The sequence below is a fragment of the Columba livia genome, chromosome 1, assembly GCF_036013475.1.
Source record: "Columba livia isolate bColLiv1 breed racing homer chromosome 1, bColLiv1.pat.W.v2, whole genome shotgun sequence".
Classification (NCBI taxonomy): domain Eukaryota; kingdom Metazoa; phylum Chordata; class Aves; order Columbiformes; family Columbidae; genus Columba; species Columba livia.
Genome location: NC_088602.1, coordinates 34,228,208 through 34,242,684, shown reverse-complemented (window position 1 = coordinate 34,242,684; position 14,477 = coordinate 34,228,208). Strand labels below are relative to the sequence as shown.

General features: G+C 37.9%; 1 protein-coding gene across 1 annotated transcript in view; it reads right to left on the bottom strand.

The window, feature by feature from the left end:
• The window catches only part of VWA8 (von Willebrand factor A domain containing 8), a 191,819-nt gene that overhangs the window by 97,436 nt on the left and 79,906 nt on the right, over nt 1-14,477 (bottom strand). The window contains exon 21 of the mRNA XM_021286771.2: nt 5,143-5,219. Within this exon, the coding sequence (XP_021142446.2) occupies nt 5,143-5,219 (77 nt within the window). The remainder of the gene's footprint in view (nt 1-5,142; nt 5,220-14,477) is intronic.

Sequence of the window (14,477 nt, the reverse complement as noted above, 5' to 3'; positions counted from 1 at the left end):
CCTTAGAGGAAAGTGAAACAAGAGGGTCTTCCAAGCTAAGCTATATCTCCATAACAGCTGGACAGCAGGACATTCGAGCTGAATTCAATTCCTACAAAAGGATAACTGAAATAGGTCTCTAACAGCTGGAATCTGACGATAGCAGAGCCAGTCAGCCAGCTTATGAAAAGCCAACATTGAAAACAGAGACCGTCAGCTTGTGTGAACTCCCAGAAGCTTCACAGGGCATCTCTGTATTGACTGAAAATGTATTTAAGAAAAGGGGAAAAACAATGACGAGAGTTAAAAAGCAGAAAGATAACTATTACATGCTAGCAAATACACCCAGTGCTTCACAACATAAATCTTCATAACAAAACATAATCTTCTTATTTACTCCCAAACCTGAGCTGCAGCAAGAATAAAGCCCATACTATAAGGTTACGGTTTACAACACTGAAAGAAAATACTTTAGATTTAGACATTTATGACTCAAAAATCACGAGGAAAACTTATCTAGCCTTTTTTTGAGGCCTGCTGACATACATACACACAGACTTCTTCACTGTGTTCAATGGATTTCTCTAATAATCTGATGCAGCTGAAGAGCGCTGGCTTCAAAACCAGCCTGCTACGGACACAGCTTTCCTGGGTTGCTCATTTTAAAGAACAGATCTGCAAAGCTGTAACAGCATTTAAATTGCTTTACATAGTCCTGTCTTCTTTCAAGAGAAGATAACCAAAAGCAATTCCGAGAACAGGGACACTATAATTCTACAGTATCGGGTGTCTATAATTCTACAGTATCTGTGCCTTGGGCAAAGGAAGTTATTCCTTCTGAAACAAGTTTTTTAACTGGACTTAAAAAAAACCTGGAAGTCAATGAAGCTGAAAGGTTAGTTTTAAATGATCTCAATAGGTGAAATAGGTAATTGGATTTTATAGTGATTATGTGTGCTAAAAGAGGGAAAGAAAATTAACATCTAAAGATTAATGGACAGTTTGTAGTAGGTATTGCTTGTAGGGACACCACAAGCTCGTTTTCCTACCCCAACCCTCTTTGTTAATTTGATTGTTAAAGATCGCAGCAAAATTACGTTTATTTTGAAAAGGATAACATATCTAAACTCAGTTAATTTTTGGAAGAAAAGATCATCAGATTACTGTAATTTATTAGGGAACTAGAAAAGGTACAACACGAAATGTAGTAGATTTTTAAAATGAACCCTGTATCGCACCCTGTACCCATCATCGGTCACTGAAATAAACACAGTAACTTTGACAGGAAGATGCAATATCATAGGTAAAATCTTTTAAGGAAATGTAACATTAGGAAAACCAGAATAAGGCAGCACAATATCTTCTAAAATGATAGCAATATTATCAGATAACAAAAATATTTTCTATAGCAGTTAGTATTTTGCTGACAGTGGTAAAACATCAAATGTACAACAAAGCCAACTTGCTTTAGCATATACATTAACACCCAGAAAAGCAGAAAACAAGCTATCAACTTGTAAAAAAAGATATCACACAGAGAACTAAGACTTAATATGGCTAATTTAAAATCAGAAGCTTCAGGTAAGAACTACATTTTCTAATAGATTAATTTAAAAGCAAAGTGAACTTGCTACATTCTGTATTTTTATGAAAAGCATTAAACCACATTTATAAACAGCCTCAACTTTTTAGACATTACAGAGACCACTACTAATACACCATAAAAACATGCCCTCTTGTATGGCACATGACTTTATGAACACTTGTATTCTCTTTTTGGACAATAAACTTTCTAATTTCCCAGAAGAATGTTTTCTTGATACACAGAAAGAGAACAAAACTAATCGTTTCATGTCGTCTGCAGATTCACTGAGGCTCTGAGCAGCAGAAAATCCATTCGTAAGCCACCAATAAATTATTGATGTAGCTTACACTGCAGTCTGCTCATCAAAAGCTTCTATTTCTATAAGCAATGATGATGTTCTTACACAACTGAATAGTCACAGATACACATAATGAGGATGTCAGAGTTGAGCTTGACTAGTTTTACTTATCATGGCTTCAGTGGCCACTGGAGTGGGGTGAGATATTCTTCTATAAAAGACACCTACATCAATTACATTGCATCACAAAATGTACTACACTACATTGTGGTGTATCTCCCCCTTATCTACCTCCCAAGCCATTGAGAGTAAACATTTCTGGGATATCTTCATAATTATGGTAGTTTAGTATCATTGAAAAATTTTTGAAAAATGTCACTTAGATTCACAAATCAGAATACTCTAGGAATTCAGTCTGATTTTTTTTGTCTATTACTTATTCCCTACTTTTATTTATTACACAACACTACATTTTAATAAAGATCTTCATTATATTAATTGTAAAACTCTACAGTTTTATAATTTTAAAGCTTTACAGTTTTCTCCAGTCCAGCAGTTTCTCCTCTGGCTACATCTTAATTATATCCACCAACAAGGACACTTTATAGATAAGGATATATCTCTGTACTCCAGAATAGATATTACTGAGTTGCAACACCCATTCAGTATTGGCATTATTACACATACACACATATTATTATTCATACATACATATTACCTCTTTCATAGCTAATTATATGAAGTAACAGTCAATATGGGCAAATTCAAGAACTCTACAGAATCATAGAACAGTTTGAGTTGGAAGGGACCTTCAAAACTCATCTAGTCCAACACCCCTGCAATGAGCAGGGACATCTTCAACTAGATCAGGTTGCTCAGAGCCCCATCCAGCCTGGCCTGGAATGTGTCCAGGGATGGGGCATCTACCACCTCTCTGGGCAACCTGGGCCAGTGTTTGACCACCCTCATTGTAAAAAGTTTCTTCCTCATGTCTAGCCTGAATCTCCCCTTCTTTAGTTTAAAACCCCTTGTCCTGTTTTAGCAGGCCCTGCTAAAAAGTCTGCCCCCAAAACATCTTCCTACAGACTGACCACCTCACTAGAAACTCAGCGCCTCAGGACATGCAGCTGACAAGCGCACACTCATTTTCAGAGAGACTAGTTGAAGCGGAACTACAGTGTCTGCAACCTGAATTTCAAGGACTAATGAGGTACCATCTGTCAGACATTTCTGAAAGGGCAGAGAACGTCCACCTTCATCTGACACTGAATCGCCTCCACATGTTCCATGAAGAAAGCAGTATAATTACTTATTTCCCTTAAAAAGTAGTCAACTAAAACACATGCTTTGAATATTCAATGCTCTAGATTCAGGTCTATAAGCACCATTAAAAGTATTATATATACAATACTTCTCTGGGAGCATGGTTAACGCTATTGACAGTAGCTAGCTCCGAAATCTGCAGAAATACCCAGGGCTATTGAGGATGAAGTGCACATTCTAGCATATTTTCCAATAAAATACTTTTACACCATAAGCTACTGACTGCACTTCTCCCCACAAAATATATAAAGCTTAGTAGTGAACAGGTTTCTTGTAAACTTACTCTTATTTTGTTTTGCAATCCAAAAGTGTGCACTAACAACATTGTAATCCTTGTTTAAAACACCCTATAAACTTTATCAACATATTATGTAGACTGGATTCTTCACAACTAATTTCAAAATGCCTTCCAGGATTTAGAAATTTCTTCATTTTCTATATTCAGGAATTATTTTGTAGAACTTCACAGGACTAGTCAGCATTTTCTACTCAAATCTTTCTCTAGAAGCATGCTAACTACGAACAGTACTTTACAGAGCCTATAGAAGTTTTTGACTAGACAAAAAAGGCACATTTTTTTTCTTAGAGATAAAACAACTAGCATGTACATTCTACATATTGATCATCAACCCAAATATCTTACGTATACAATGCTCTCCTGAGCTATCTGAATTTATGTTAAAGTACTGTTCTGTCTGACCACACCTCATTAAAGAACAATTTTTCAATAACACAGACTCTGAATGACAGAAACACTGTAGTATTTTGTGAAAGAATTGGGATTTGCAAAAATGCTAGTGTGTGTTATCCAGAAGGAGAGGGTGGCTGCTCCAAGTAGAGGAGACTGCAGGAAAGTTAACACAAAGCTGAAAGTAGCAGGTCGCAAAAGTGTTATTTAGGGAAGATGTGATGGAAGTCTAGGAGAGGAAAAGTACCAAAGAAAACAACAATAGAAAAGTGATGAGCTAGAGCTATCCAAGTATCAGGAATAAAAGGACAATACATGTGAAGACAAAAAGCTGGGAAAGTATTGCAGAGACTGTGCTGTTAAAGGGGAAAACGTCAAAGTGTACATTTTTATTAGCACTATTTAAAAAACAGTTATTATGGAAAGAGATAGGATGATAAAGCTAGGAAGCTGAAGGCAGAGAGGTAAAGATTAGGAATGAAGCTGAAAAAGGATGAGGTTTAATTGCAACTGATGTTTCTAGACATTTCCAGTCTTTATTTCAATTTCTTGATTTAAAGTTCATGTCATAAAGAACCAGGCAGATAATTCTATGTTATTTCAGCTTTTGAATTGTTTTCAATTGGTATGTTGTCTTTAAAGAGTCTCTAAAAAGACTCTTAAAAAGTCCACTTTTTAGCTTGCACATAAAAAAAGATTCTGATTTCCTATACAAATATGTTTATGGGGAAGAAATACACATGCTTAGCAGAAGTGCCAAAGAAAAAAAAAAAAACAAAACAAAACCAACAACAAAAAAGCCAAAAAAACCCCAAAACAGCACTAACAAAACACCAAAATCTGAACAAACAAACAAAATCCAAAAGCCTTTACTATGTAAGATGTTTCTTTTCTAATGAGTGATACATTTAAATAGGTACCTTTGAACTTTTTCCCTCACATGGTACCTCATGCTTAGGGAAATCTCTCCAGAAATGACACCAAAATATTACTCTCTTCTTGAGCATGGTTTAACATCAGTAATGTTTGACTTCTACTTCCTCTTGAGTTAAGCAATGTGATCACATTAGACTCTTGTTCTACCTCCTCAACCTATCAGCTTATTGCCTCTGCCTATAAAATGGATACATTCCTGTGGTCTGTGTGCCACCTACCATAATAGGGTATTCATTCAAATAATAAATATAAATTAAACTTCAGAAACATGAGTTTTAAAACATGGGAAATCAGATTCTAAACACAAAATATGGAAAAGTCACACGTTCTTACCTATGCAGTTGTAAATACTCTCTGGGTCTGTTTAAAAGGTGAAGGAATCTGTCAACAATCTTGTTTTTCCCAACACCCTGCAATAAACAAATATAATATTAAAACATTATATAGATGTACATATTTAAGAGTTACAAACAAAGAAACAACAACTTTCCAAAACTGTTAAAATACTCCCCATAGTCCTTTATAGGCACATACAATTTCAATCCACATTCAAGCAATTCTGAACACAATTTCATGTTATATATTTCATTGTACATATGTATGTATGTATTTACAAAATACTTATCTGTCTTACTAGGAATAAACAGAAACGGGATTGCAGCCCTATAGTTACGTCACACGTGCCAATGCATTCTTTTAACTAACACAGTTTTTTTCCAGCCCTTTTATTTCACAAAGGTATTGTGAGGCTGTGCATGTTAGGAGGTTGGCTCGCACTTAATAGGAAAAGATAATTCTTGGTGGTCATAGGAAACATCCTGTAAGTGTCTCGTGGAATTGGAGCATTGTCTTGGTAATATGTGCTAATCCCATTCCACTGGAGTTACCGAAAAAGGCCCAGACGGAATCAGAATTGGGTTGGAGATTAAAGTGATCTATCACTCTCCTATTGCAGGATGTCTGCATTAATTAGCGAGCTGTGCAGAACGATAACAGTGGATTTATGGAGGCAATCAGGTGTTGTTAACACCCTAGTGGGTCCTGTCCAAGCGGTACAGGAGCTGGTACCTCAGCCCAGGCCTATACTGGTTCCATGAATTAGCAGAGGGCATGAATTGGCTGTGCAGCTGGAGAACACCCTCCACTTTAGTCTCATCCTAAAATAATCCAGGTCACGCATCCCTTGACCATGTATTAAACTGCAGTAAGGAGATACCCTTCAGAAGTACATTCCTGATCAGGTTTAAATGCTAACATAGATGTAGACCAAGGTGACAGTTCAGATGCAGAAATTCATATCCCTCCCGCAAGGACACGGCCGCGGACTTGGGAGCTCAGAATGACAGTGAGTTTGCCAATGGTTACCAAGGAAAAAGAATTAGTAGAAAGAAAAGTTAATTGTAACACAGCCAAAAGCTGTTTGACACGTCACTGTCCCTCTGCTGAGATTCTCACTCTGACTGCAACAGCACATCTAGTAGTCCACATCAATGTAAAGTAAAGCAGATAAATAAAACCACAGAAAGATTAAAGAGATTAGATTAAACCAACTTGAGACTCGCTCATCTCTTTCTCCTGGTGTTGAAACAGAATAGGAGCACTGAGAGCTGCAAGTTGTGACATTTACGACTGCAAGTTCTAGCTGAAAGATGAGAACTGCCAGCTGCAGAACTGCAAACTGTTTAGGCTTCTCAAAATGGAACCACATGCTCTCATCTGACTACATTTATGAGAATGGAGAATCGTACGCATATGGGTAGCAGTTGAAATCACGGAAGGAGAGTTCTCACCACGAGAGCAGAGCAAAAAATACCACAGAGCTGACAAAAATAGAACTACCTAGATTCTACTGAAGACTCGACTCCAACACAGGAAAGGCAACTTAAGTTAGTGCTCAGCCACACACCTCCTCACAAACCTTCTTCCATCTGCTTCTTCAAAAGAATCTACAGCTTTACACATAGAAGTAGTAAGAAGCTGCAACACTCTTACCATCTATCACCAGTCACTTCTGAACACTGTCACTGGAAACACAGTTCTCCATGGCTTTGAAAGAGGAAATAAACTGTGCTAACAGATTCTTCTTAGAGAACATACCCATTTGGGAGGAAATATGCAACTTCAGGAATTGCATCAGAGACATCAAAAGTAACCAGAAACAGGGTAAGAACCCTCTAGTAGTGCACACACACAATTTTATTCCCATATATTTCCTAACCCTTGCAGTCAGAAACTTGAAGTCACAAATGGGTGAATTAACAGGAATAGTCCTAAAGTCAAGCACAAAACACTCTTGCTGAAAGCAGCTTCCTTTACTTTTCCTAAGAGAGCTAACGATGACGGGGCTGATGTGAGCATGCAGTTTTCTGTGCCAGTCCTGAGGGGACTGCAGAGCCCTTTGTCCGCGGAGCGGGACTCCAGCCAGCTGTGGCAAGTACAAATATGAAGAAACAGATCAACACACTGCATCAATGTAAGACGTACTTAATATCAAACACAATGGTTACTGTAATTTAAAAAAAAAAGGCTTTCATGTGCTTTAACGGAAAGCCCGTGTGGGTTTTATGTTTATGATGGATGCTTAAAATGATGCCTGAAAACGATATTTTACCAACTACAAAGTAACAGTGCTAGATGTCTTTTGCCCTCTCCCGTTTCAATAGAAATACGACCAAACAGCCGGTTTTGCATATTTCTATCTATGCTGTTATCACCAAGTGTATTAAGAGAAGCACACCTCACTTCTGAGAGAACACTCAGAGGACACAAGAATGGAGGGGGACCACCACAGAGGAAGGGAGACAGCACAGGTACCGAAGTCACACACTGAAGTCACGGGGAGCTGTGCCACAGCTACCTCTCACCTTTTCTTCACTTACATTTCATTTGTGCATCTCACCAGGCTCTCCACCCATGTATTTTTATTTCATTTTAAGTATATCTCGATTTCAGAATGTGATACATTTTTTAAAAGGTGCATGCAGTATTTAAAAGCCAAAAGGCATTCCCACCAGGTTTGAGCTATTATAAGCACGTGAACATTGCTCAACTTCTAGACTGAACTGCTTCAGAGAGTACATTATGTGCCTTCAGAGAGGCTGTGGTGTACCACATAAAATCCTTGGCTGGCAACAGTAGCTGAAGCAAAGTTCAAGTCAAAGCTTTTTTATTCCATCCCTTCACATTCCTCCTTCATGACAAGTTACCACTTCTCTTTGTCTCAGTTACTCCACTGAGAAGGAACGATATAATAGAAAGGAAGGAAGGAACCAAAGCTATTCAGAAGGCTCTTTAGCACCATTAAAAAACTGGAAAAAAAAAAAAAAAGAGCTGGGATTAGTTCACTCCTTAAGTACTATTCATTCATGTAAGGCCAAAAAAAAGTGGGTTAATTCCAAATTCATTTGACCTTCATGGGATAAAGAATACGCCTGCTAGTTATCTGCAGATCGACAAGAAATGTCAAAAAAGCTGAAATGAGTTACTGGCACCTAAAAACCAAGAAATGACAAAACCAGCAACAAAGTCACCCTCCTTTCCCCTGAGTCTATACCCAGTGCCACGGATCAAGCTGGATCTTCTGGACACCCCCAGAGCCAGCAGTCAGCTACTGAACCAGAAAGAACCAGAACTACCTTTCATATGTACATACTAGAAGACTGAACTGAGCTTGAACTGGACTCTAATCTCATGTAATTTGCAATTACTGCAGTCTAAGATACCGTTCAGAGGACAAACCATTTTGCCATTAACACTTGCTGTGTGTTATTTATACACGCACTATAGCAGTTACTTAATTTAACAAATATAAACATACGCTAATTAGAGAGAAAAGAACATCTGTGTTGGTGTTTCAGCTGAACTGAATAAAAATATTTCAGACAGCAAGTATTGGACAATTTTTATCTCATCAGACATATGGGACAACTGAAATAGAAAAATGGGAAGTAAATATCTGCACTAACGAATACCAAAAAGGAAATTATGCAATTAGAAAGCAAAATAATCCCTTAGTTAAAAATTCTCCGAACTGACATTGTAAACACTTGTTACCAAGGATAAAATGACTTAATCTTCTAGCAGTAACTGCAGTTTCAAATATAAACAAGGTTGCTGTAGGTCCCAGGAGGCGTTCTGCAATTCAGGATGCAGCTATTACAGTAGGGGACAGATTTCTCTCCTGCACAGCCCAGCCAAAGTCAGAAAAGTTATAGTCTAAAAGAACTGGACCCAAATTTTGAACTTGAGTTTGCCTCTTATAAAAAGACACTATTAGGAAAAAAGAAAAAAAGTCTAGGCCATGCTGCTTCACTTTTCTTTTCTTTCAAATTATTTGCAGGTCATACTGAAGCAGTTACAGAAGTTGCCATGTTGTGCTCTTCAGCTGAGCCACGGCAATCACCCCTTTTCCATTTCAGCACCCAGCCGTCCGCACAGCAGAGCACCTGTGTCATTACAGAAGAATGAAACAAATTTTGAAACTGGTGAAAAAAGCAGTTTAGCACTTCTTCACCTTAGCAAATTTTATTTTAGAATTAATTTTAAAATTGTATTACTAGGGAATAAAAGACAATATTGACTTTTCATAAATTTCAGCATATGCTTATAAATATCTCAAGGGTGGATGCCAAGAGAATGTGACCAGACTCCTTTTGGTGGTGCCCAACAACAGGATGAGGGGCAACGGGCACAGACTCGAGCACAGGAGGTTCCATCTGAATATGAGGAGAAACTTCTTTACTTTGAGGGTGCCAGAGCACTGGCACAGGCTGCCCAGAGAGGCTGTGGAGTCTCCTTCTCTGGAGACATTCAAAACCCACCTGGACACATTCCTGTGACTACATACATCTTGACTGAGGTTGCTATTTTTACCCCAGAGGATGTATTTCTGATTTTTAGAAAAAATGTACCGTCATCACCAGAGCAACAAGCAGCACCTAGCCAGAACTCTCTTAAATGCTCCAGGTGTTATTACACTCATCGGTCCCTGCCTGGAATGAATGTGAATAACATGGGGTGCTAATTGAGGAGCAGTCACCAGCAGACACCAGACCAGAGGGTCCCTGCAACAGCCCCTGTTGTTGCTGCCTCACCTGGATGTCAGCAACAAGGGAAAACAGCGGCACAGAGCACAGATTTAAGCCTTGCCCCAGCTATAATCTATGTATTTATTGGTCACAACAGCGAATGCTCTGTGGTTTAGGATCTCATGATTTTATTTTATCATCTGGGGCATGCAAAAGTTATGGTGTGGTAAAATAATAACATTTAACCATAATAACATATAAACTTATTCCCTGATAGAAGTAATGAATCAAATGCTTTGGATACATCCCTGACTACAGGTCTAGATAAGCTTGTAGAGTTGATGCCTTTTTCTGAATTTAAGTACGACCTTCAACCCAGAGCCCTGTCAGGCTAAATACTATCCTGACATTTCCAGCGAGGTAAGACAATTGTGGTTCAACAGAGAGGAGCATATGAAAAATTTACAATACAAGGAACCTGTGGGAAGGAACATCTGAAAGAGAAATCAATTCTTTGATTCTTTTTTTATTCTGGGTCTTAGGTATAACTTGTAAAGGCAGAAAGCAACAACGTAAGCAGAGACACATTTGAAGAGCACACCTATTCTCACATGTGCACACACCGTCATGACTTGTAGCAAGTAAAAAAGAAGTATTTTCAAAGTTTTCCACAACTGTCACATAGAAATTCTTAGGTTAAAAAAACCCCATCACAGTACTTGGCCCAATTTAGCTCATTTGAAACTGAGTTTCTTCATGCTCATAATAATAATAATAATAACAATAATTTGGTTTAGGATAGTACCTTCTTGCTTTGCAGAGGAAGCTGTTCGTTTTACACCAGTTGAAGAAGGAAAACAAAGTCCTTAATTACTAAAAAAGTTAAAATGCCAAGCATTTGCTATTTTAAGTTTTCTGGTGACTGATATTATTACACTCTCAGCATCTACTTAATTCAATTTCACAGTGAGATAAGAAGAGTAATATTACTTTAGAAGGCTAAATCTATTCAAGCATGTCCCTTTAAATACTTTTAAGAAAGACTCAATCATTTGTCCTACTGAATCCTTTAAGAATAAAATAAATTCCTAATGGGAGCCCAAAAGTTAATTTAAGTAGTTCTCCAATTAAGAAAAGGCAGCAGAATGGATGAAAATACATTTTTCTATCAAGAAATAAATTACCAAGTGTGCCAAAAGGCCACTACATTAATGTATTTGTGATAGTCTTCTCACTGTGGGCTCACATCATCATTTTTACTAAGTGCTGCCAGAGATTTTGTCATCATCTTCTTTCAAATTATTTACCACAATATTTAGCACCTTCATAGAATTCTTCATTCTTATTCTACTTCACATTCTTTCTGATTTTCCCTTATCTGTACATCATCTAATTAGACTGGAAGCTACCGGGGAACAGGAGTGGTTTTTTACCTTGCAAAGTACTTTGTACCTGGGGAAGTAGAGGGGGAGCAATTTTTACAGTCTGAAATTCCACACCATCAAATGAAAGACAAAATTTACATGCTTTCTGTACTCAGCAGCAACTTAATCAGTAACTGAATGGCATTTCTGATTGTTCTTGTTGATTATCAACTTTGTCGAAAAGAGAACATAAGCAACAGGAAAGCCAGAAAAAAATGTGTAATTCCAGCATCCATTAAGCCTTAATAATAATTGTTGAATAGAAGAAATACATTATCTGAGGTTTGTTTGGTTTTTGTTTTTTTTTTTCCAAGTAGTTCTTCCTTCTTAAGTAATCTACCATAAAAGCAGGAGGGATACTGGTAATGCAGATATTTCACTGGGTAGATCAGCCAGTACCAAATACTTAGAAATAACCATAAGGCTTGCCAATTAAGATAACTATGTCGTGGTTTAACCCGAGCTAGCAATACAAGCATGATAGCTGCTCACCCACCCACCTCCCCACCTCCAAAATAGGGGAGAGAATTGAAAAGGACGGGAGAAACTTGGACTGAGATAAACACAGCTTAATAAAACAATAAAATACTAATACACTACTAGTAAATATACATATAATAGAAATAGAATATAAAAGATACTCAACGCAATTTCTCACAAACTCCATCCACACTGAGCAGCCAGGCCCAGGAAGCAGCACCTGGTCCTGAACGCAGAATCACAGAATGTAAGGAAAAAAGGCAGAAAGGCCCAGAGGCTTCTGCGAAATGGCAAAAGGCCAAACTAAACATCCTGAACAGAACTCCCTTGGCCCCGACAGAAAGAGTGAAGAAGGTGAAGAACCGAGAGAGAGCCCGGAAGAGGCCAGCTCTCCAGCTCTCCTTATATATGAAGCATGATGCTAATGGGGTGGAATACTCTTATTGATCAGTCTGGATGTCAGTCAAGCTCTGTCCCATCCATGCCCCAATTCCTCGATGTCTCGCACCTGTGGGCGGAGCGCTCAGAATGTCTTTGGCTCTCAGACCAGAGCAATTAAAAACATTGACTCTGTGCTGGTGTTATCTCTTGTTCTCAAACTAAGTTCAAATAATGACCATGGTAGCTATGAAAAAGAAAGTTTTCTAACTTAATGAAGAAAATTAGCTCATTTTCAGTCAAGCCAGGACAAACTACCAGACAAAAGAGAAACTGAGAATTCTGGAAATATAAGAACAAGCAAAAGATGACAAATAGGGAATGGTCCTGATGAACATGAGTTGTCCCAACGTGTGTTGCATTTCCTCTGGCCACTCTGCAGGAATATTAACAAAGAGAATGTTCCTCATAATTTTGGTAACATTTATACTATATGGGCTGTTAATGTCCACTCAGCCACCTTTCATTGCTGTGTTCTACACTTTGGAAACGGTCTAAGGCCTGTAAAAGATGATCTAAGTGTAGAAGGCCAAGCGCCGTGTGCCAAAGCTGACAGGGTACAGTCAAGCAGAGAGGCACACACTGACCAAAATGCACCTAAGAATATTGGCTGTACATATTGAAACTTGAAAATAAAATACATGTATTATTTCAAAAGACACATATGGAATGGATAAGGTCTAGTGAAGCATTAATGAAGACATGGCCAGAGATCACATACCGTTCTCAAGGCATCACACAGCTCCTGGACCTGGTACAAGCTGCATGTGTCCTGCTATTATAAACAGAATCACAACTGTTCTGTTTAGGTAACTCACGATAGATCATGGTAGAAGTGTATTTTTAAGCTATATACATGCTATAATCATATTTACAATATTTATAGTTATGCCATACTTACACAATGGATGAAAATAGAGTAACTTCAAAAGCCAAAATGAACGCTACTTGTTATTAAATACTTCCTGTATGCCAACTCTGTCCTAAAACCAGAAACGTTCAGGATTCATTGCTAAGACAGAACCTCTTGAATTTACAACATCAGCTATCTGAACAGCTCATACTATAAATTATGGCAACAGAATAACGCCAAATAAAATACCTGAACTTTGTTTAACATGTGGTTAGGTTTTTAGAACTTCAGGGCTATAAAATAATTCAGAAGTGACAAGGCTGTGAGCCCTCCATCTCTGCAGAAATCCACAAATCCCTTTTAACTATGAATATTTTGTTTGGTGTCTTCAGAGCCAGCTGATGTTTGCCAAGACTTCACCTATGGCCAATAAAGGTGTAAACATCCAACAGCTCTCTTTACACAACTTCCAAATGCAACAATTTGGGAAATATTTTATGTAAAAATTAAAATTGTGAGACAAAATAAAAGTGTTTTAGCCACTGCTATTTTTCACACTTTTCCACATACATAAATTCTGTTTATTAGCATAGTTTCTCTCCTATTTGCCAAAGACAGGAATTCAAGGAAACAGTAAAAGATAACAAGTAGTGGCCAATCCAGAACCTGCACAATGTCCATCAGGAAAAGTCCTGCAAAAAACACAGCCTAAACATTTTCCTTGGTAGTAAGAATAAATACTCCAGTCTGCCTCATTAAACTTGGGAGCAGCTCTAAGAGCTATATGTAATAACTAAAGTTTGGAATAAGTAACCTTTACTAACCAGGACTCTTGGTGATGGTTTGCCTGTTGCTTTGCGAGTCATAAATAGCTGCTCATGCTCAGCCAAGGAAGAAGCTGCTTTAGAGCTGCTTTGAGAAAATATGGATGGTCTCATTCACGCTAAAACTATGGGTTCCTCTATGAAGCGATACCAGAAGCCACCTTCAAAATACCAGCATTTCCTTTACTTGGAAGCTATTTTATAGCTGAAAATTCATATATTTCCACTGCCTTTCCCAAGGACCTGAAGAAACTTGTTCGCTTATATATGAAATGGAAGCACATTCCAGTTAGCATCCAAAATAAATCAACAACCAACGTAAGCAAATAGTTACACAAAGCCATATTTCATGTAATACAATTATGCTGTGAAATCCTGGGCCTTATAAGCATCAGGGAACACACATGAATTAAGTGGGTTATAAAGTAGTTTGGTTCAGAAGCCAAACACTCCTAAAATATGTGTTGGTATCTAACAGTTGTTTTCAACATCTCCTCGGTTTCATTAAGAAAGCCAGTCCCTAACATCCACCAAAATAATCTCATTTCAATTTACTGAATTTCAAATACTGATTGTCAAAGCTCAAATGTTGAAATCAGTCTTGGTAAAAGGACTGTCACTA